The sequence below is a fragment of the Acanthochromis polyacanthus genome, chromosome 2, assembly GCF_021347895.1.
Source record: "Acanthochromis polyacanthus isolate Apoly-LR-REF ecotype Palm Island chromosome 2, KAUST_Apoly_ChrSc, whole genome shotgun sequence".
In the NCBI taxonomy this organism is placed as follows: domain Eukaryota; kingdom Metazoa; phylum Chordata; class Actinopteri; family Pomacentridae; genus Acanthochromis; species Acanthochromis polyacanthus.
The window spans coordinates 13,096,348-13,120,463 of NC_067114.1; the positions used below are offsets into that span (position 1 = coordinate 13,096,348).

The following is a 24,116-nucleotide window of genomic DNA, read 5'->3' on the forward strand; positions in this document are numbered from 1 at the left end:
TTACAGTCAAATTGTCTCAAGATGCTTTACAGAACCCGAATTGACCCGAGTTGAATTGTTGATCAATTCAACACATCAGCTGCCACTAGTAATAACATCATAAGATAAGATCGTTCTAAAAATCATCAACATTAAGGAAATATCATGAAGAGAATGCTTGATTTGCATGTATTAACTAATACTGAACTGAGAGTAATATTCATGTGTGTAAAACCAACCTGGATATTGAGTTCAAACACATGTATGTGATGAAAATGTGTTGTGTACTGGTAGAATTTGAAGTAAAAAACAATATTGTATGCTCATAGAATCTGAAGTAAAAAAAGAAAATATTAATGTCAGAACAATGACACAGATGATTTCAGTACATGTACATCTAATTTTGTTGAAATATGTCCATTAACAAACATAAGAGGAAAAAAGTCATCAGTGGTGAATGTGTGTGTGTGTGTGTGTGTGTGTGTGTGGGGGGGGGGGGGTTAATATTTTAATGTAAAGCAATTGCGTTGCATTTTTAACTGTATGAAAAGTGCCCTATAAATGAAGTTTGAAAAGTTCCTTATCTGAAACAACTAATTTTTTTCTTGTCCATTTATCAATCTATTAATAATGGCTTTAAACTATTGCTAATTCCATGTGAACGACATAACAAACTGATAGATAACGTGATTCGGAAAAAATGAATGCACGTTTTTCTTAAACTGCACAGTTTAAGGTCACTTTATACTGACTAGCTAACTGACTGGACGCCCATTAACATTATAACTCCTATTGTGAGTGTACAGACAGACAGACAGCCTCATCATGGACATAAGACTGTTTTTTACAGAAAAAAAGAGCCAGGTTTAGGTAAGAGCGTATGGTCTATCAAGATTAATGCTGTAAGGTGGATCAATGTGTCAATGTTTATATATCTTATTAGATATAAAATGCATTGTTTGGTTTGTTTCCTTTAGGCTGAGAGTACAGAGAGAGAGAGGACCTTGTTTATTTGTATTCTTATTGGTATTTTTTTCAGATTTATGTAATTTTTCATCTAATTGAATGCTCTTTGTCCTCTGTGCTGAGCTGTACAGAGTAAGTTAATTAAACTCCTGTCAGCTTCCTCGCAGTTATCTAGGAGTGAGAGTATGGAGATTTGCAAACTACACTGGTTAAAAAAGTAATAGTGCCTAACAGCAATAGTGAGTAATAAAATAGTGAGTAATAATAATAACAACAATAATGTCTCTTTTAGTGCTGGGTTCATGTCAGCAGCGTGCATCTAAAACAGACACATCCATATTAAACCCCCAGTGTTCATCACAGTCTGCTGTCTTCTGCTTACATCTTGTTTTTAATGCTGGGCGGCCCAGTGCGCATGCGTGTGCCCAGCAGCTACTACTCACCATGCACATGCACAGAAATCCCAGAACGTGCGGGGCAGAGCACACCGGAGGGACCTGCTAGTTGTTTTGCAGCTGCCAGCCTCGCCGTTTACTCTCGCCGGTATTTATGTCCATGCATCCCGCCGTGTCGGACAGCGGCACGTAGCTCCGCCGCGCCGCCGCTTTAGGTGACCGACAGCCGGACTCGGAGTGAGCGATGTCGGAGGAGGACTGGGTGGCAGCAACAACAACAACAACAACAACAGGGCGCGCTGCTGTCCCGTTAGCATCGCTACGTCCTCCGGTCCATGTCGTTTAACTCTGCCGGGCGACTGCACCCGTCCGCCCCACCCGTCCAGTCCAGTCCCGTCCCGAGGCCCGCCGCGATGGCCGAGGAGGACCCCCAGCAGCTGCAGCCGGACCGCGGGGCGGGGAGTCTTCCCGGCCTGCTGCCCGGGCTGCAGGGCGCTGAGGCCGGGGCTCTGCAGCTCAGGATCAAGAACTCCATCTGGTGAGGAGATGTTCACTCACTGCTGTGCATGGTGTTTGTGCTGGAGCGGAAATCATCACCTAGTGCCAGATTCACGAAGTTTATTTTGGCTTGACCTTAGGTTTGGGGACAATTTGATCATCTTCTCTTTCCCATTTATTCTTAATGACCAGAGGGTGAAGGGAACTAGCAGTGACACAATGCAAGAATATTCTATTACAAGTAAAAGTCCTGCAGGCAAATGCATATTATCTGCAACATGTAATTACAATGTGCAGAAAATTGGCATTATGTATTACGTTGGTATTTGTTTTGTCCATTTTTTTTGCTGAATCTTCATGCTTGCTGCTCATGTGGTTGTTATTATTGATATAGTACACAAGAACACGTCATATTGTATAATGTAACCTGCAGGTATGAAAAACAACCTGTAAATTGGCTGCAACTGTTAAGGAGAGCTTGTGGAATTTAAAACAGTATGTTTCCCTCCCTGATTTAGTGACAGAAAAATTAAATATTCAAGTAAAGACCAAGTACCTTATGAAGTACTTGAGTAAACCTTTTCAGATTTATGTCATTAGTAGTAAAAGTGCTCTGCTACAAGTTGAAGTTCTGCATTCAGATATTTAATTTTTAAGACACAAGTATATTGAGGAAAACAGTCAGGCCAATGTTATGGAGTAAAAAAATTCCACAGAAATGCAGTAATATGTGCTCAGAAGTAAATGTACTGGAGTACTTAGTTACATTCCACCACTGTCATAAGCTGCACATGTTTATTTATATGCAGTTTTAAAGCTGGAACACTTCATCTTATGATGCCTTCAGGTGGTGTTGTGTTCAGACTGTTAAGATTTTGTGTGTTGATATAAAGGTCCTTCTGTCGATGAAGACTGTAAATCTTCTTTTCATCTCGGGTTAAATAGCTGTATAACAGGTGTCGGTGTAGTTTTATTTTTAGGATCAGATGTTGACCTGGTGGACTCCAGTGATGCTTTTTTACAGTCTAAAAGGTCACGCTTTATGGCAACACTTTAAACCATCCAACAATCCATGTTTAGACAGCTTCAATATGAAAATGCTGCTCATTTTTCAGCATTACTGATCTCACGACGTATGAAATAATAATACAATTGCTTTACATTTTCACTGCTGGGTTTTTACTTGTAACGTTCACTTTGCCTCACACCTGCCTCCTCATCTCTTGCGTGTTTGCTGATTGGTCGAAGGCATTCTTACAGTAGCCGCCGTCTATATTCAGGCTGAACTGACGCAGCAAACGCAGCAAATGTTGACTGCTGCAATATTAATGTCAGCGAACATAAATTCCACAAATTGTTATGATATAGCTGAATCATTTTGGGATCAGTTTCCTTGACAGATCTCACTGAGCTCAGGCATTTTTTAAGCAATACAATAAGACAAAAAGTATTCAGTTTATTATGATATGAATTCTTAATCAACATGTAGTTTTAGCGCTAATTGATTTGCATTGAAAAGAAACCAAACAGCAGTGACTTTATCCATACAAAAGTCAAAGCTATTGACATGATAGTGGAATATGTTGAAACCTAACTGATTCGGTGATTGCACAGAGCAGTACAAAGTGCTGCCTGCAGTCAGATTAGGAGCTCCTCACAATGCAGCGCTTGTTTCTGCCGATTATTCTGAACCGCTGAGTCTCTGCCTGCTTGGGTCGACTGAGAGGCAAGTGTTAGGCTTAAGCTAATTTCCTTGACTGCTGCTGGTGAACATTACGTGTGGTTACAGTTACTTAAGGCCATGCTCTGACCTTTTATTTACGAATGAACATCGGGACCATCACGTAAATATCAAACGGCCATAAAATGTCAAAGGGCTGAGGCACCGGAAAGCAGTTCAGAGTTCAAACGTCTGCAGGAAATACCTCAACAGAAACATCTCGGAGTGCTGCTGTAGGTTTGTCAATAACATATTGGGATATTGAATATTTGTCCATACATTTTTAACCCGTAAATAAGATTAGAGTGTCAACATTGATGTGCACCTCACCTCAGTGACCTGCCGCTGGTAGAATGAGACGGTTGTAGTCTGGGTCAGTAGGTTCGTGAGCAGCACAGCATCAGTCTGTCTGTTCAGAGGAGCTTACAGTAACACTTCCCTGCTCAGTTACACCTGCGCACATTTGCAGTGTGATGTGAAGGGCGTCTTGCATCAGTTCTTTATTTTCCGGTCCGAGTTATTGCAAAAAATTGCGTCAGGTGTCACTCAGTTTACCTGCCAAATCGGCCCTGCTAACGGCTTAATGACGGACTCTCTGCACCGAGAAATCCTTGACCCCCTAGTAACAGTGAATTAAAGTGAACTGTTCTTGTCGTGGCTTAGAGCGTCTCCTGACTCCGACCTGCCCGGTGTCATCAAGTAAGAGTCTTTAAATGTGATTTACCTTCTGTCTCACAGCAGTCAACAACAACCTGAGCTGTCTGTGGATTACAGATGAAACCTAGAGACTCATGTATGGTTTGACTACATAGGAGCAGCTGAAGAGGAACATCAGTTTTGGGATGTTAATTTTCTCTGCACTATTTCCCAGATCTATGTGCTGCTCAGTTTTTACTGTACAATCAGTATAAGTATGTAAGTGATATCAAGGAGCAGCATAATACACATGGTTACCCTTTTAACCCTCCTGTTGTCCTCATTTACGAGCACTAACAATATTATCTCCTTGTCTGAAAAAAATCCAAAAATTCGGCCAAAAAAAATTCCCCAAATTTCAGAAAATTTGCAAAACCTTCAGGTAGAAAATTCCAATAATTCCTTAAAAATTTTCCCTTAAAAGTTTTATTTAAAAAAAGAAAAATCCCCCAAATTCGGCAAGAAAATCCTTGTTAATATTTTCAAAAAATGAGAAAAAAATCGTCAGAAAAAAATCCTAAAAATATCTAAAGTGATTACATGTATATCAGTAAAACTAATATTCTCTTAGGAACATTCACATAAAAATCTGATAAAAAAATTTTTTGTGAATGTTCTTAAGAAAAAATTTTTTAACACTTCTTTTTATTCCACCAAAAAATGTTCAAAGATTTCCCAAAAATGTTGAAATGTGGACATCAGAAGTTTCACTGTGAAAATATATATTTTTTTCCACATTTTCAAACTTTAAAACGGGTCAGTTTTGACCCGCAAGACGACAGGAGGGTTAAACAATATTACTGTAAAAAAATTGTTTTTTCATGGTAAAATTCTGGCAGCTGTGGTTGCCAGAATGCTACCACAAAATTGAGAAAGAAATGTACTGATATTGTTGATTTTAGGTTAAAAAAAAATGCTTCATTCAATATTTTACTTTAAAAAAAAATTTAACCTTTAAAATTAGAAAATTTACATGAAAATCCGATCTAAAATAAAATTTGTCTAATTTATTATAAATATTACAGCCTTTTTTCTATTATCAGCACAACAGGTAATGTATTTACATTAAATATATGAATAAATATTAAAGCATATGTCTGTTACTTACACAAAACTAACAAACTGTATTTTTTAACATGTAATAAATGCAGAAATTTCCATGTTACTTGTTAAATATTGCAACATTTTTCCATTACCAGTACAACAGTATGTGCATTTAACTGGGAAAAACTATATTCTTTTTAAGAATTACTTGCAAAAATTTCAGTATTGTTAGACATATTACTGCATATTTCCATTAAAAACTGTGCAGGAATCGGGAAATGTCTTTTTTCAAGAGAAAAAAAAAATCTGAAAAACACACTTTTGTCCTGATTAACCTATTTATGGTGGTTGGGTGTTATATAAACTGCGTCATACTGATTTAATCGTCATGGTTTGACAGTTTTTCCAAGTATATTTTTCTGAAAATGTTATTTAAGATAATGGCTAAAAACTTGATTAAAGGGTAAAAATCTATTGTTTTTTTATCAGACTCCTTCTTTGAGATTAAAGATGAAACAGATTTCCTCAGTAACTGTAAAAGAATTAGTGGTTTCTGAAGCGTAAAACGTCTCAGATCCCAAACAATGTTTGTACAGTGTCTGTCTCGCTCTCCTTTTACATATGACAACATGTGTTCCTGGTGGTGGGATACATGACCTGAGAGATGCTGAAGGGAGGGTCGTCTCATACCAAACATTCCTCTGCTTTATAAATAAATACACTTTAGACACAAGCGCTCATGTTACACCGGCGTTATACTAATTTATACTTTGTCTCTATTTTGCAGCAAATCTGTTCAATCAAAAGTGGAAAACATTCTGGTGAGTATTCTTGAGATGTTTCTGATGTAAAAATTGCAACCTGATTTTAGCTTACTTTATTTAACTGCTACTTGATAGAGCATTATCAATAATATGTTGGTGGTTCCAGCATGTTGAGCTGAAAAAGTATTATTTTCTGATGGTTTATTTCCATTGAGATTCTTTTAAAAATAGCAGCATATCTTTCCGTGGATACTTTTTAGATTAACCTATAGAGGTCGCATCTGAGCCTGGACAGATCTGCTCAGTTTGTCACATCTACAATTTTTAGAAGCCCACCCTCTCCTTTCATTCCTTTCTCCATAGATCAGAAAGCGTCTCGAGAGGAGCTGCTCAGGTTTGCAGCCTGTTGTGATGTCACTATAGGATAGGCCCCGCCCACCATTGGGCCCTCCCCCTGTGGGAGTTGTAGACAGAGGTACTGTCACTACCCGATCCGTCCCGGAAACCTGATTTGTACTGCGCTACTAGCCATCTTTGCGACAGCTCAGCAATTCTTTGCCTCAGCCCCTAGCGATTTGCGACAGCTTCGACTCTTGCTCAACAGCTTTAGCACCACCAGCGAGTTCACTCTTTTGGAACACACACACATATATATATATATATATATATATAAACGGAAAGTGACATGGATGCTACAGTTTACAAGCAGCTACAAACTTTTCTCCTTAACGGAACTGTGGTCAAGTGAGCTGCCCACACTCTGGGCGTTGCGCGGCTATTCCGCGTAATACAGTAATGCTATCACAGGTGCTGAACAGCCAGGCTGAGAGTCGTCCGCTGCAAATACATGCTGTTATTCAGATTTTGACTTTCAGTATCTCCAAATTCTTAGGCGGTGACAAAGATCTCTCACTGTGGCCTTGTCAGGGGTCATCCCAGCTACCACGATGCACAATATCTCCTGATTTTACTGTAGAATAACAGCATGTATTTGCAGCGGATGTCTCTCAGCCTGGCTGCTCAGCGCCTGTGATAACATTACCGTATTACGCGGAATAGCCGCGCAACGCCCAGAGTGCAGGCGGCTCACTTGACCACAGTTTAACGGAGTGCTTCCTCTGACAGAAGCAGATCGCCGTAGAGTGAGGAGGATGGCGCCCAGTTTCACTACTAAAGGTTCCTACTACTAGCTTAACCCTATAATTCTTGAATCATTAAGTAATTGACAGAAAATTCTATTTTTTTTCGGGTTAAAGGTTAAAATACCGTAAAATGCATTGAAATACGAGTAGAGGAAGTGACGTACTTTCCACACATGCACAGTACAAATCAGGTTTCTGGGACGGATCGGGTAGTGACAAGTACAGAGGTGGTCTTCTTCCTGAAGGGGGCGTGTACAGCAGCAGTTCAGTTGGAATTAAAGCTACAGACACTAAAGCAGCCTTTTTGGACTAAAACCAAGTGCTACAGACATTTTATAATGAAAAATCTGTGCAACTGAAAGTTCAAAAGCACTTTCTGCCAAATTGTGAGACTTACAGTGGCTAATATGGGATCTCTATGTTCTAGTGTAAGTAAAGACTGAAAGATAAGACTGTCTGGAGGTTCATCCCACCGTCACTGAAAATGTATTTAATCAAAAACCATAGCTGCAGATATTCATTTGCAACTTTGATGGTTCAGAGATGTGAGATGCTCTGGCAGAAATACAAACACTGCACAAATATAGCAGAGTGTGGAAAAGAGCCACATGTGGAAAGTTATGGATCTGGGCATCACACAGCTCGTATATAATCATATTTATTAAAAGTTTAAACTATTCCTTTGAATTTAATTGTTGCAAATAAGTTCTAAGTGAAATCCTTTGGACCACTATGTAATGGTGACGCATCTTGGCAGACCTGTAGTGCAATTGTTAATTACACGTTACATGATACAATCACTATGGCCACAACAACAAACAAATTCATAGCGCTGCCTCAGATTACAAACCAGCTGCATCATGAAATGTCTTCCTTATAGTTCATGAAGGTGCAGGAAATGAGCAAACCGGCTTCAAATCAACCAAGAGCAGTGACTGAAATCTGGTGATGTGCTGCTTCAAAGTGAGTTAAAGTAGGAAAAGGAGATCTATGGTGGTGGCACAGTAACATACAGACACTGACAGTCCAAGTCATCAGAGCAGGAAGTGAGTCACACTAAAAAGGCCAGAGAGCAATAACAAATTTAACTAAACAAATACGTGAGAGCCTTCATTTGAATAATTACTGCAGTGATGAATACGTTTCAGCTGCAGCAACTTATTTAACCCTAGCTGATACAGTGAGGAGCTTCTCATTTCTTAAACAGCCATGTCAGAAGACATATCCTGTGGTCATGGAAAGGATGTTAATCTGTCTCAGAAGGGTCAAATTATTGGCCTGCATCAACTACTAAAATCAGGTTAAGAACTGTCCAACACATCATTAAAACCCGAAGGATAGTGGAGAACCATCATCTTCGAGGAACAAATGTGGTCTGATGAGTCCAGATGTATCCTGTTTCATAGTGAGGGGTGCATCAGGGTAAGAAGAGGGGTGGATGAAGTGATGCACTGATCATGGCTAGTGCCTACAAGCCTGTAGGGGTTAGGGTTATGATCTGGGGTTGGTCAGGTTCACCAACATTATGTTCCCAGAGAATGAGGTCAGCTGACTACCTGAATACACTGAATGACCAGATCTTTACATCAATGGAGTTTTTCTTCCCTGATGGTACAGACACGTTCCAAGATGACAATTCCAAGATTCATGGGGCTCACATTCTAAATGAGTGGTTCAGGGAGCATGGACATCATTTTCACACATGGATTGTCCTCCACAGAGTCCAGACCTCAGGCCCGCTAAGAATCTTTGGGATTTTCTGGAGAAAACTTTGTCCGACTCTCCCATCATCAATATAAGATTTCAGTAGAAAATTACTGCAACTCTGGACAGAAATAAATGCTGTGACATTGCAGAAGCTTATCGAAACGATGCCACCGTGAATGAGTGCTAAATGCAGTCCAACAAAATATTAGAGTGTGCAACTTTTTTTGGTCCAAGCAGCATACACAAGTGTTCATGCTTCCTACATCTGCACTTCTTGTCTTAAAGTTAGAAATAAGCGACAGTCTCATTAGACCATCAAACCTTTTTCCAGCTGACTTTAGATTCTCCAACATCTGGCCAACTGAAGCTGAGATTAAATGTATTTTCTTGTTTTTAGAGAGTCTTTCTGTTTATCTCTGTTACCTTTAAGCTGGAACTGATGAACTAGTCTCATCTAGTGGTATGAAACCTCAGAAGCCTTTAATCCATTCAGAGATGTCATGATGGACTCACTCACTCGTCTCCTTTAGTTTTCACTTTTTTAAGGACAGTCTGCTGTTGTCAGATATTGCTGTAGTTTCTTTACAGCCTAATTAAAGAGCTCTTTGCTGATTTAGCACTGTACTTGTGTAATATGGATAGTTTTTTAAAAAATGACCACAATGCATGAAGCACAACAGGAGACCTAACACAATCCATGCAAACTACTGGTGCCCACATTATTACAGATTTAGCATAGTTTCCTCTTTTGCCACAACTGTTTTTCATATATGCAGCAGTACTCTAAAACAGCCTTAAAGACAGAGCTTTCATGAAATGTTTCGTTAAACACGCATCCGGTGAACCATCCTGATAAAGTGAACATTCCTCTTCTTTAGTAGGTTTTTCACATTTTTGTCATGTTCTGAGAATAAGCTTGCTGAAATGTAGTCTTTTACTGTTTGATACTGTAGAAATTCTTAGTTGATTAACAGTTAACAGAAAAATAATCTAATAATTATTATTTTAAAAAGATTTCAACAACTGTTTTTTTTGTTTGTGCCACATAATATTTTTATATCTTTTGGTTTTGGGCCGTGGGTCGGACAAAAGGAATTTTTACACGTCAGTTTGGGTTTTATGACATTGCAAAGGGCAAGGGTTCACTATTTTCTGACATATTTAGATGAAATAGTCAATTAAACAATTGAGAAAATAATCTGCAGATTAATCAGAAAAATAAAATTATATCAGTCATAGTCTTAAAAGGCAGGTAAACTGTTGAACTCTGTATAAAAATAAAAAATTGTCTGAAACTCACATTTTATTAATACCTAACATAACTATCCAGCGTTCACCCCCTGCTTTCAGTGTGAGTTACTGTGCAGGTGTGAATGAACTCCCTCTGCTTTTAAATCCAGACAGGACGTTGCTTTGTGTTGCTGTTCAGGAAGGCAAAATATTAAAACCGCTTGTGTTTTGTCTTTTTGTTTCTGCAGCAAGATGTTGAGAAATTCTCCGATATCGAAAAGCTCTACCTCTACCTGAAGTTGCCTTCTGGTCCCAGCAGCAGCGCTGATAAAAGGTAAGGATGCATTTTATTAGAAAGAAATACATATGAAACTGGAATGCACTCCAGTAATTAAACCATTTTGCTCTGTGAATGATAGTGACTACTTCAACTGAGCTTTGATTAGCTTTGATAAGAATAAATCGACGATCCACGTCTTTTCTCAGTGACCAGAGCGCCTTGTCGTCGAGCCGCACACAGCAGATGCATGCGTTCAACTGGATCCGCAATCATTTAGAGGAATATCCAGAGACCTCTCTTCCCAAGCAGGAGGTCTACGATGAATACAAGTAGGTATAAACAGCAAGAAGGGCTTCAGGAAATTCACAAATATTCTCTTTTCTTCAATTTGAATCACTGTATTTGTTGAAACTAAAGCTCAGACTTGTGTCTTCATTAATCCTCGAGTCGTACTGCGGGTAAAAATTGACCCGTTTTAAAGTTTGAAAATGTGGAAAAAAATATATGTTTTCACCGTGAAACTTCTGATGTCCACATTTTCAACATTTTTGGGAAATATTTGAACATTTTTTGACGGAAAAAAGAAATGATAAAAATGTTTCTTTAAGAACATTCACATAAAAATCAACCAAAATCCAGCAAATTTCGCTGTATTTTGGTTGATTTTTATGTGAATGTTCTTAAAGAAAATATTAGAAGTTTTACTGATATATATGTAGTCACTTTAGATATTTTTAGGATTTTTTTGAAGATTTTTACTCATTTTTTGAAAATATTTACAAGAATTTTCTTGCCAAATTTGTGGGATTTTTTAAAATTAAACTTTTAAGGGCAATTTTTAAAGAATTATTGGAATTTTCTTCCCAAAGGTTTTGCAAATTTTCAGAAATTTGGGGAAAGTTTTTTGCTGATTTTTGGGATTTTTTTTCAGACAAGGAAGCTATTTTTTGGTGTCTGTTAATGAGGACAACAGGAGGGTTAAATACATCCAAAAACGTAATACATAGTCACGCACAGACTAAATCAAACAGCTTTTTTTTTTACAAGTTTTCTAAAGTTTCCCCTTCTTTATAGACAACAGCTCCTAGTGTTCGAGCTTCTTTCTCCTCTAAATTAGTGCCGGCTAAAGCGTCAGTATAAATAGATGCTGCAGGCATGAGAATCACAGAGCAGCATGTGTCGGTAATATTAGAATGGAAAGTCTGAGACAGCCATTGAAATGCTCTGACAGTGTTATGTAACTGTCTTTTTAACTCTACTAGAACAGAAATACAGCGGCCTCCAGAAATATTGGCGCCTTCGGGACAAACAGGTGAAAAGGCTTTTAGGACACGTGATATGTTTCGCTTGTGTGCCCTAAAACATCACATTTCTCATTGGTCACAGTCACTGTCAAACTTTAGTCCCTGAGCTTCCAGAGAACTCACACTCAGCAGTTAGTTTTTGAACAAATAGATGATTTTTGCACCATGAATGCTATGAGGACATAAAGGTTCCCAGCTGAGTTTTTGACCTCTAGTAGCACCATGCGGCTGACGCACAGCCCTGCTAATGGTTTCACACTGTTCCACACATCTGCAGCTGGCGGTAATGGGCCAAGAGAAAAAGGAGCTGATGAGTTTACGTCCAATATTCACACTCTTTTAACTCTGCTTTTGAACTCCTGAGAATGATATCTGGCTCCAGAGCTGCTAAATGCTCAACTATGTTCACTAGCCAGACACATTCTGGCTGTTTGAAGGCGAGCGGGTCGAGTTATGTGGGTTTATCAAAGCCTCATTTTCTACTGGAATCAATAGAAAGCTGAAAGCAAGAGAGCAGAGTCGGGGGATAACTGGTGATCCGTATGTTTTTGATTTCATTCATTCTTTTGATGTGTTGCAGGAGTTTTTGTGACAATCTGAACTACCACCCACTGAGTGCAGCAGACTTTGGAAAGATGATGAAAAATGTCTTCCCCAACATGAAGGCGCGTCGGCTTGGCATGAGGGGAAAATCAAAATATCCTTCACTGGAATGGATTGTACCAGTCTGGCCTGTGTCTCTGGTCGCACACCATCTGCTACTGCAGTTCATAAGCTCTCTAAATATAGACGTGAAATGAAATAAAGTCCCCCTCTGCCTCCGAAGCAGAGGCAGAATACACAGACCCTTGGGGGAGCTGCTGTGATCTTGACCTTCATGACACATTCGCGATTTTAGTTTTTCTATTTAGCCCATGACGTCAAAGTGCACAACTTTGTTTATATTCACGACCTTCATCGGGGTAGTAATATTATCGCTGTGTGAGGCGGGGTCGCGGCTCTTGGATTTCATGTCAGAGGGTAGAATAACAACATGTTGGCCTGTTGAGGGCAGTTTGCCTTGAACTCATGATGGCTGCTGGTGTCTGAGAAGTCAATGAATCACTGTCACTCATGCAGCCTTTCCAGCATGAGCACAAATTAAAATAATCTGGAAAAGAAGTGGTTTTGCATCAACACATCAAAATAACACAAAAGCTGAGAAAAGTGCTTAAACTCGTGTAAAGACTGACTCCTCTGCTCTCATTTAATTCCATGAGGCATTTACTTTCTAATGATTAACTGTAGATTAAATGCAAGTTTTAAAGTAGTAGTTTATAGAGGAACCAGGTGAAAGCATGAGCTCTTCCTAAATCATAATTCATGAATTTTGAGGTGTTCTTAAACTAAAACAATATGCTGTTTCTATTTCTATTTTCCTGTATCTTCTTCATTTAGCTCATGCTTAAATTTAGGCTTTTATTGCTGTTTATTCATGCACGAGGGCGATTAATCACTAATTCATTTTAATAAAGATATCAGCACGCATGCTGTCCCTACCATCGCCATGCTCGTGTCATAAACTTTCACTCAAAGATCAGAAAAAATGTTCTTAAACACTTAAAACTGACGAACAAACCTTTCCCCTCTTTAGTTTGCACACTGAATTGTTATATTTACGTGTTTTTCACTCAGCGTACAGACTCACAATCTAGAATTTACCAAAAAACCAAAGACAACCGGAGCCACAAGCATTTTCTAGCCCCAAATGTTAGTACTAATTGTAACAATGTGTTTTATAGATCATATTCTGTCATTTCAGACCATATAAAAGTCTGATAAATTGGAGTTTTCCCAAAAACTGATCTATTTTTACAGTAGTTCACAACATATAGCATTAGGTTAGTTAAAAGATGGTCCTTTTAACTTTTATATGATGTGTTTGGAATTGAAAAAAAAAGTGGCCATAAAATGCTACAGTGTGCTTAGATGTTATGATACAGTCTTATAATTCAATTATTTTTCTCTAGTTTTCTATTGAACTGATAGGTATTCGAATAAAATATCCTTTATTAGTCCCACAAGGGGAAATCTGCAGTGTCACAGGAACAAAATGAGAGTAAGAAAAGCTAGAAAAACACAACTGTAAATGAAGATATATACACAATATTTACAATATAAATAAGAAAAACACAAGGATGCTGACAGCACAAATTTAAGAATATATATATATATATATACACACACACACACACACACACACACACACACACACACACACACACACACACACAAATGAATTACACAAATCTTACAGGTCTTATATGATCCATATTTGTGCAACCATGTGTTTTGTTTTTTTTTTTAATCTTTAACACTGACTCACATATTGCTATAGTGGACTAAGGAAAAGACCCTTTGTCCACATGCCGTCTCTGCCTACTCTGGACCTCCTTAAAACAGCAGATGGAGTAAGCACATTTACATCTTCCCTTCATACTATTCCACAATATTCTGTTTGCATTCTGCCGTGTGCTGTGGCGTGCGTATTTATCCATGTCTGCTGTGTGTAGCACCAGTGTGATGCTCTGGAGTCACCGGGGCAGCTGAGCAGCATCAAGGAGGAGGTGCGATTTGCCGCCTGTGATCTGGTGTGTGAGTGGGCCCAGAAGGTGCTGAAGCGCCAGTTTGATGCCGTGGAAGACTTGGCTCGCTTCCTGATCGACAGCCATTACATCAGCAACAAGTCTTTGGCAGCTCTCACTATCATGACGGGAACAGCAACAGGTAGGTGACTCTGGCTTCAAGCCCCATGTGGATGAAAAAGACAAGTCAGTAGAGACATCTAGTGGCAGCAGCGGGTTACTGCACTGACGAGTTGTGTTTGTACTGCTTTTATCATGTCATTACTACAGTAAATTTATCAATACAATCATGTAAAATATCTATCTATAGACTTTTCTCTAACTGTCCATCTGTGTTTGTTTTTCAGTTTAAGATAATATTGAATATTTTACCTGTTTTGGTGTGGTGGGGAAGAATTTTGACATTTGAAAGAGCGTGAAACTAGACACTGCTTTATTTGTGAGAGGAACTGTACGCTTAAACTTTAGCAGTGTTTTGTATTTTACAAGCGAACCATCATTTTTATGTAAAATTTAAATCTCAAAATTACAGTCAAGCCTGAAATTATTCATACCCCTGGCAAATTTTAACTTAAATTTACTTTAGAAGGTAAATAAAAGCTGAGAAATAATTTTTAAAGACTTTTTAATTTTTTAAATTTTTTTCCACTATGATGCCTCTTGTACATCATCTTTTTGTCTTTTGGGAAGCACCTGTGTCGTTTCCAATCAAAAAAAAACTTGTTTGTTGAATAAAAGTAGCTTTAAGTCAATATTTGCTAAGGATATGAATAATTCTGGGCTTGACTGTAACTACATAAATGCTGAGGAGTGAGTAATGCAATATTCTTCTCTGAGACTTTGAGCTAAGATATGTGGCAGAGATAAGAGGAGACACATTCACATAGTGAAAACCACCCATATTATCCTGTCATTGCAGTAGCTTATGGTGTGTACATGAATGTCTTTGTTTTCTGTCTTCAGAGGTCAAAACTCCACAGACCATCTCAGCCTTCGCCCCCGCTGCTGACGTTCACTCCTTCCAGCCTCACGTGACCACACTGTCGTCTCCGTCTATCGATGCGAAGCAGCAGCTCCAGAGGAAGATTCAGAGGAAGCAGCAGGAGCAGAAGCTGCACTCGCCATTACCTGGAGAGGCTCAAAGCAAGAGGGCGGACGACAGCGTGCCTTGTGGTAGCCCCACCCCTCCGTCACCTCAGCCAACCATCGGCATCGTTGTCGCCGCCGTCCCGAGCCCCATCACAGTAAGATAACAGTACAGATGACAGCACAGAGTGTGATTTGTTCTCTGTGTTATATTCACCCCGCCAAGAGAAAAAAAACATCTGTGGTTGAAATTAGAGTTAAAATGCTACATGATTTAGTTTTATTAATGCTTAAAATGTAATAAATTCTAATTTACACCCTAAATTTTTCACCTAATAACTGAGTAACAGTGACTCCTGTCTGAATGCTGCATTGCTTTTAAAGTCGCAGGTCACTGGAATAAATCACTACATGTTGAATGTACATCATATAACAAAGAATCAGACCAATACAAAATGTGTTCAAAGCTACAATTCATCTTCAGTAGTAAGTCTGAAAAAATTAAAAAAAAAACAAAACAATAAATTCCATCGCTGGACATTTTCTCTAACCAGAGGATGTAAAAAAAAACAAAAAAACATCAGTGTTTCTCTGTGCAATAGTGAAGCCAGTACACGCGCGCACACACGCACGCACACGCACACACACCAAGGTTGCTCATCTATAAAGGCAACACTGAGACTTCAACATATAATCAGTACATTGGTGCTCCAGCAGGATGAGGTGGAAACAGTGTAAACTGCTTCATGTAATGTTGAATAATTAAAATATTTAAAGATATGAATAAATGAAGTGATCACATTTTGCATGTCACGTCTTAATCTGAAATTTAGAGTTATCAGAAAGATTCAGTGAATTAAAAATGCAACATTAAACATAATAGAAATTGTTCTGAAGCGCAGAAACTGATTAAATGCATTTAGTTACATCCCACTACAAGAGAATAGCTTATGATAGTATATATAATTTATTTAATGCCCTTGAAGTTTCACAGATTTATTTATGGTAAATAAACTGTGTAGCCTCCAAGGTCATGGTAGTTAAATTATAGAATTTAAACTGAGTATTACATCATGGGGTTTATTTAATAAACGTAATACTTGTTCATTCATTCTGTCCTGCTGGGGAAGACAATTCAATTTCGATTGGGCCGAGGCACATACAATAAATACAATCAAATAGCAATAACATGAGTACATGTCTACGTGAGATGTACATCAGCTTATATGGAACTGGAAAACTAGAAATGACAAAGCATATTTTCTAAAATGTGACAGTTTCATCTGTCATTCAGTGGCTTCATTTTGTGATTGTTCTGTTTTCTCTGCAGGTCCACAGGAGCAGACAGCTGATGTCTCCTAGTCCAGTGGGAACAGTGGAGAGCAAAGTGCTGCCTATTAACTTCCAGATGGTGACACAGCCAGTTCAGGCGGTGAAACAGAGCCCCAAAACCCCCCAGAATATCCTAGCCAGCCCAGCGGGGGAACGCATGGCTCGGCAGCGCTACGCTCAAATCCTGCCCAAACCTTCGGCCACCACTGCCATCGCTCTGCGCTCGCCCTCCACCATGATCATCGCCAACAGCCCCATCAAGACTGTGATGACTACATGTCATGTCAGCCCAGTCAGTCTGGTCAAGATGACAGCCATATCGCTTGCACCCAACAGCAGTGAAACCACCACATCCCTTACAAACTCCACACTACGGCCAGCATCTGCAGGCATCAGCTGTGCAGTTACAGAAGATATCAGCTCGAATCAAAGCATGAGGAGTTCCTCTGCAGTCCCCATCCTGGCCCCGGTGGCCAGATCAGGGCAGACTGCTAACACTCCCAGCACTGATGTTGAGATGGAAGTTGAAGCTATACATAAAAACAGTCAAATGCAAAATCCTGACAGTCAAGTTCTGACTCCAGGAGCGATGGCAAATAGATTGGGATGGGGTGTACAGAGGGCTGCCAGTGTGCCCATACCTCAAACTAAAGGCTTCCTGGGTCTGGAGGAAACATCCAGCACTAAATGCAACGGAAATTCCTTTGCAAACACCAGCACTGTGGCAACAGCTGAAAGAAGCAATAGTAGCGCTGATAGTACAAGCACTTTGCACTTAACTCCCCCGACTCAGAATGCCAGCACTGTTTCTTTACTAAACACCAGCGGAGTGTCTTCGTTTGGGGAGGGCAGCCAAGTAAAGCAAGGTTTCTTGTCCACAAAGAACCTCAGGAAACGCTCAGGCCTCAGTCCAGACCTTTCTCCAGTCAAAAGGGTCTTTATGCCCCAGCAGCCAGCAGAGGGCACTGCTGCTCCTGGATATGGCATCAGAAACACTGTTGATAACATCTCCAGGCCAGGTGCTCCAACTAGACCTGAAAGTGCACCGGCCACCAGAGAGGTAGAGATGAAAATGAACTCTGTCTTGTCCCCACAAGTCCCTGCACTCTGCACTTCTTCTTTCCGAGCCAGTGGCTTTTACTCTGTTGCCAAAACGCATAGTTCAGTGCAGAGGAAAAACACTTCCACTGTTATGGAAAGCAGCACTTCAGTAAGTCATGCATTAATACAGCAACAGCAGGGGCACACGGTGGCTAACGTGCATGCTATACCCAGTAACTCTGGTTTTCAGAAACATTCAGGTGTGAGTTCAAACTCAACCACAGGGAACCTGGAAGGAGCTGTACAGCAGACCTACGCTCCGTCTAATTCTGAAACCTTAGAGTTTTTAAATCAAGCTTCATCATCCAGTCAGCTCCCTATGCAGACAGATATGGACTACTTCTCCTTTGATGATGATGTGACTCAGGACAGCATCGTGGAAGAACTTGTGCAGATGGAGGAGCAGATGAAACTCAACAACCTGCAGGAGTTTGGAGACTGTGTTGCATTGCAAAGCCAACAGCCGGTGATGCCGGACAACATGACGCCCACCCATCAGAACATGACCGCTTTCTATCATGCTTCAAACAGCAGCAACAACCCAGTCCAGACTCCAACACCGACACCCACACCCACGGCTGAAATGATGGGAGGAGCCCAAACCCTGACCGGAGAGAGCCCCTGCTCCCACATCGCCTCCACCACCCCAGTGGACAGCGCTCTGGGAAGCAGCCGTCACACCCCAGTCGGTACTCCACACTCCAACTGCAGCAGCACGGTTCCTCCCAGTCCAGTCGAGTGCAGGAACCCGTTTGCATTCACACCTATCAACTCCAGCATCACTGGTTTCCATGACGGCACCACTGTCTCCAACAGTCCAGTGAAGCCCATGCAGCGGCCGATGGCCACCCACCCAGACAAAGCCCGTCTGGAGTGGATGAACAACAGCTACAACAGCACCAGCGGGAGCGCAAACAAGTCCAACAGTGGAATGGGAATCCTGCCCAGCTATCAAGGCCTCATGGACGACCATTTTCAAAAACCTCACGCCTTCGCCATTCCTCACGCACGGCACCACGACAACCATTTCGGCCGCTTAACCCCGATCTCGCCTGTGCAGCAGCAGGTAGCTAACATGGCCAAGCAGGAGGGCTTTGCTGTTCCTGCCCCTCTGGATAACAAAAATAGCAACACCTCCGCTACAACTTTCCGATGTCGCAGCGTCAGTCCTGCAGTGCATCAGAGGAATCTGACTGTGAATGCAGTAAACACAACCCTTCCCAATGTCCCTCGTTCAGTGGTGTCTCCCTTTAGTTCTCCTGTGACGCCTGAGGTGTTGAACATCTTCGCAAACAGCCAGACGAATCTTGGGGTGAGCAGCATGGCTCAGAGGAGCCGCTCAGTGCCGCTCAACATCATGATGCAAACTGAGGTCCTCCCCACAGCGGGTCAACAATGCAGCAGCAACAACATCACCAATGTCCTCCTGAACAAGCTGGACGGGGACCACGATGACACCATGCGAGGTGTTGGCATCAATAATCTTCCCTCCACCTACACTGCACGTATGAACCTCACCCAGATCCTCGAGTCCAGCGCCAACTTCTCCTGCACTGACAGCCGCCTCGGCCTGATGGCCTCTGACTCCACCAGCACATGCAAGATGCAGAGGCCCAATTACCTCATAGAAAATGCTATTAATGAACAAATGATCCTCTCAGCAGGAGACAGCCAAGGACAATCAGCCTCTGGAGTGCAGCAGCAACACCAGGCCCAGTCTATGATGTTGGCTTTAGGCTCACAACAGCAGCAGCAAGAAGAGCTCCAGCAGCATCAGCAGTTAGATTTCAGCAGCAGTCAAGACCTCCTGACAGACGGCAGCCTTTCTGCTGGCAGTCAGCTCCTGGAGCAGGTGTCAGAGCTCTCAACAGGTGGCACAGATTTCCCCTGTGAAATCAGAATGACATCGGAGCTGTCCAGCAGCATCAATGACCTTAACGCACTGGACCCAAACCTGCTGTTTGACCCCAACCAGCAGCAAGGGCAATATCAGAACACTGCTGCAGAGGAGCTGGTGAGTGATCCACTGTTTGAGCAGATTACCAGCGAGACCGCGCACTCAAGCGGACTCGACTGGTTAGAGAGCAAAGATCACCCAACCGTTGGGCTGATAGGCTGAGAACAGAGCTGTTTTTTAAGTCATGTTGAACATGTTAATCTGTGGTGGCTGTTTGTTTTATTTATTTTCAGGCATTTACACTTTATAATGCAACACTGGACACTATGAGGTTTGTCCAGTTTAAGTGCCAGGCTAAACTGAGATAATGCTGCAACACCGATTAAAATGCTGGTCATTTCCCTTTAATGAGAGAACATCGCTTCATGTTGTTTGATGGAGAGCGTTTCCAACAAGTAAACAAAGCAAAAAAGAACCTTAGTTAAACCTGTTCTTCTTACATTGTGTTTAATATTTCATTGAACAGTCAGTTGTTGGAAAAAAAAAAAAAAAAAAAATCAAACCAGTGTAAATAAAAGTGGAAGATTATTATTAATAAGCCTTTTACAATAATGCTTCTGACAGCTTCAGGTGATGTGTAGTTAAAGATGCATAACAGCTCATTTTATTTACTGCTGAACTAACATAGATTATGAGAAATATTAGTGTGCCGTGAAGACTGAAAAACCTGGAGGAACTTAAATTTTCCTTAGATATCAACCTCACTTCACATTAACATGTGTAAAAGTACACACGCGTACAATTTAGAGAGTACTGACGAGAACATAGAACCAAAATCATCTCTGTAAATCCATTTAATATGATGATAGTAATATATAAGAGTTGGCATGGAGTATATAACAGGATGTGGTTATATTTACAATAATACATGTATTAGCTGTTTATCTAATCATAAACATTGTGTCCTTTACTCATTGTTCACTTTGATGGAATACATGAAAGATAGCTGATAAAATTTCCATACAAGAAAGTGCTGTACTGTGTGTATAAACTGATTTCCTACGTTTATATTCCCACATTTCAAACGATTATTACGTTTTGATCTCACTGCCTTTGAGCCTCTCAGAATCAACCGATAAATATGATGAGCTCACATGGATGATGTCAATTTTATAATTAAGCCTGTTGATGCACATTACTTTAATTGTACAAAACAAACTAAAGAAAAGTTTGAAAAAGTAATCTGTTATGGATCATGATTATAAAGAATCCCAACTGAATTTAAATCACTTGCAAAATTTACATGCAATACACTAAGTGGATAAATGATGAGACAATAAGACAAGAAGTTCACCTCTGTCCCTAAAATAGCTTTAATTACGCACTATTTAAATGTTAGTAATGTTGCATAGTATTTCTTGTTGAAATGCTACTGCAAACGTGAAACAAGCAGCAAAAAAGAAAAGGCCAAACCACTGAAACATAGGAGGAATAAAGATAAACATTTATGTTGTTTACCTAAGAAGTAACCCTCTGAACCCCTAACGGTTTCTGTGAGAAAACTTATAAAGGTCTTATGTGTTGTATGACACAGTTAGTGTCTTCAAAAACCTGAACTCAACATGTACATTTTTTCATGTACACAGAGGTGATGTCAGTGGTGACTATGCATGCATTAGATATTGCACTACTTCCATTTTAAATGAGTTTCCGTACCGGTCTCCTCTGTGTAAACACAGCCTGCAGCTCAACCTGCTCATGGTTGCATCCTAGTCAGTAATGGCCTGATGCACTGAGAAACAGAACTGTTTAGTTTTCTACAGAATCTGGTCACTGCAAGAATTTACTTTGGGAGAAATTTTAATTGAGACATGGAAAATAAACTGATTTCAATGCAGTATCACAATTGTATGCTTTGAATTGGATAAATCAGTGGAATTATTCATTACAAATGAATAGTTCAAGCACCAATGGAAAGCTAAAAACACAGTGATTCTGTCTTCATGGTTTCCAGCCCTGATAATTAGTAGCATTCTGTCAAATAAATACCTTTCAACCCTGCTGGTGAATCTGGGGTTCAGAGGGTTAAACTAAACCCTTAAATAGGGATATTTTTTTTGCACTTTTGACTTATGAATCACCAAATTAAAAATGAAAACATGATTGTACTACGTGCTCTGAAAATATATCTATTACATTATGTGCAAATTACTCCTTTTCATCTGAAAATGAGTAGATGAAAGTGACAGGAACATTTATATTGGTCTCATCATACTGCACTGACAATCTGTAATCCTTTGCAAAAATACACTGTTTGGTTTGATTGTTAAAAGAACAGTTTTACTGCCTCTGCTGAGGAGTCAGTCAAACTGGATAGCAGCTAAATGTGAACTTGTACCTTTACACTGATGCTGAGCAGCGAGTGAAGAAGCGGTGCATCCACTGACTCAGAGGTGCTTCTGAGGGCTTTTGGTTTCTGAGCCTTATGTCCATGCCAAAGATGTAACTTCAGTAACGTGCACTACGATCAGAGCGACTAACCTCCTGCTTGGTGGACATACAGCTATAACAAATGTATCCAAAAGTTGCAGCACTGGAAATGATTTTTCTTCTGAATCAGTTGGGGAAAATATTGAGGATTTCTTTGTTTACTATTGTTGATGATTTTGTAAACCCAACAATGTTTTTATGGATGCAAAAAAAGCAAACACTGTAATTTATCGACAAGCTGTTTCTCTGTGTTAGCGGTAGATCTCAGAGTGCGTGTTCTTGGTCACACTAACTTTATTTGTTGTACAGATTGAGGATGTGACCAGTCGTCCAGTGCTTTTTTTTGTTTTTGTTTCTTTGTTTTACGGCTATTTATTTACAGCGTGTCATTTGTACAGAAAATGTAACCCTGAAATACAAATAACCTTGTGTATTCACAATAATCTGGCCTGCACTGTTCTGGTGTTTTGTAGAATACGTTCTAAGTGTCATAGGGAATTACCACGTATCATATACAGTACCTTTTTATATATACACAAGTGACCTGTTTTAATATTCGGTAAATGATGATTACAAAATTTAACAATTCTTAGGATTCAGCTCGTCTTTTAAAACCTTTCAAAACTTGATTTTGGCTGAAAATTGCACCAAAAAATATTTGCACATGTTCTAAAAGGTGAAAATAAGACTATCCATAGGTCTATGGTGTAATAGTGTCTGGATCTATTGCAGTACATTCAATCTGGCAGTTTTATACAGATGGCAGTACTTTAAACTTCTGCAAAAGCAGATTGTATCATTGTAACATCTAATTATCTAATGAGTCGAATTTAGCAACTTTCGTTGTTTGTGTTTAGTTTTGATCTGCTCTCAGTTGTGATGTTTAACTTACCTGTGTGTCTGTGTGTGTTTGTTAGCACTGATGTTTTGTTAAATGAAGACTTTACCCTTCCTCTTGTAAGTAGTTCAGAGCTATAGAGCTGCCCTCCACTGTGCTTTTGTTGCTGTGCTCTGTGTACAGGGTAACTGTTTTTGTTTTTTGCATTTTAGCAAGTGCTTTTATAAGGGGAAGTGCTTGTTCATACTGGTTTTTAAAAGACTTTTTAAAACTAATAAACATTTTTAAGTAATTACCGAAACCAGTGTTTGTTTCTTTAATTCTGCATGAAACTAGGAAAGTTCAGACTCCAGAGCTGCCTGCACAGAAAAAGTTTTGCTTCTTCACTTCTGAAATGTTACATAAAAACCATCTCAGTTGTTACAAACATCTGGAGGTTGTTTAGAACGTGTAATGAGAAGAATGTCTTCAACATGAAATATTGCATTGTATTCCCTGTTTGTTAGGAGGAACAGAACCTAAGATTTTACACACACACACACACACACACACACACACACACACACACACACACACACACACACACACACACACACACACACACACACACACACACACACACACACACACACACACACACACACACACACACACCACACACACACACACACACACACACACACACACACACACACACACACACACACACACACTTTGCCTGCCCCCATTTTGATAATAAATTCAGTAATGAGGTAATTCTACTGCAGTAGGTTAGAGTGGACAAATACACATACTGGTATTGCCACTCAGCTAAACTTTGTTCTACAATATCTGTATATTGAATATTTGGAAAAATCTAATTTTGTGCATTACTACATGATGGGGAAAAAAATTGCAGTATATGCATGTAATGCAAGCATGTTGACACAACTCATTGAAGTCTTAAGTACCTGCACAAAAGTGACTCCCTCTTTTACATTCTAGTGACTGCAGAATAGTACACTGGAAAGATGTCTATATTTT

The 24,116-nt window shown here is 39.9% G+C and overlaps 1 protein-coding gene across 1 annotated transcript; it reads left to right on the forward strand.

Moving 5' to 3' along the window:
- Positions 1-1,348: 1,348 nt before the first annotated feature.
- Positions 1,349-23,394, forward strand: LOC110964303 (DNA-binding protein RFX7-like). Its single transcript, XM_022212994.2, has 9 exons — positions 1,349-1,878; positions 6,086-6,119; positions 10,390-10,475; positions 10,628-10,750; positions 12,306-12,422; positions 14,091-14,175; positions 14,278-14,491; positions 15,313-15,593; positions 16,766-23,394. The coding sequence occupies exons 1-9, from the start codon at positions 1,676-1,678 to the stop codon at positions 19,985-19,987; spliced, it is 4,365 nt and encodes a 1,454-aa protein (XP_022068686.1). The 5' UTR covers positions 1,349-1,675; the 3' UTR covers positions 19,988-23,394.
- The last annotated feature ends 722 nt before the right edge of the window (positions 23,395-24,116 follow it).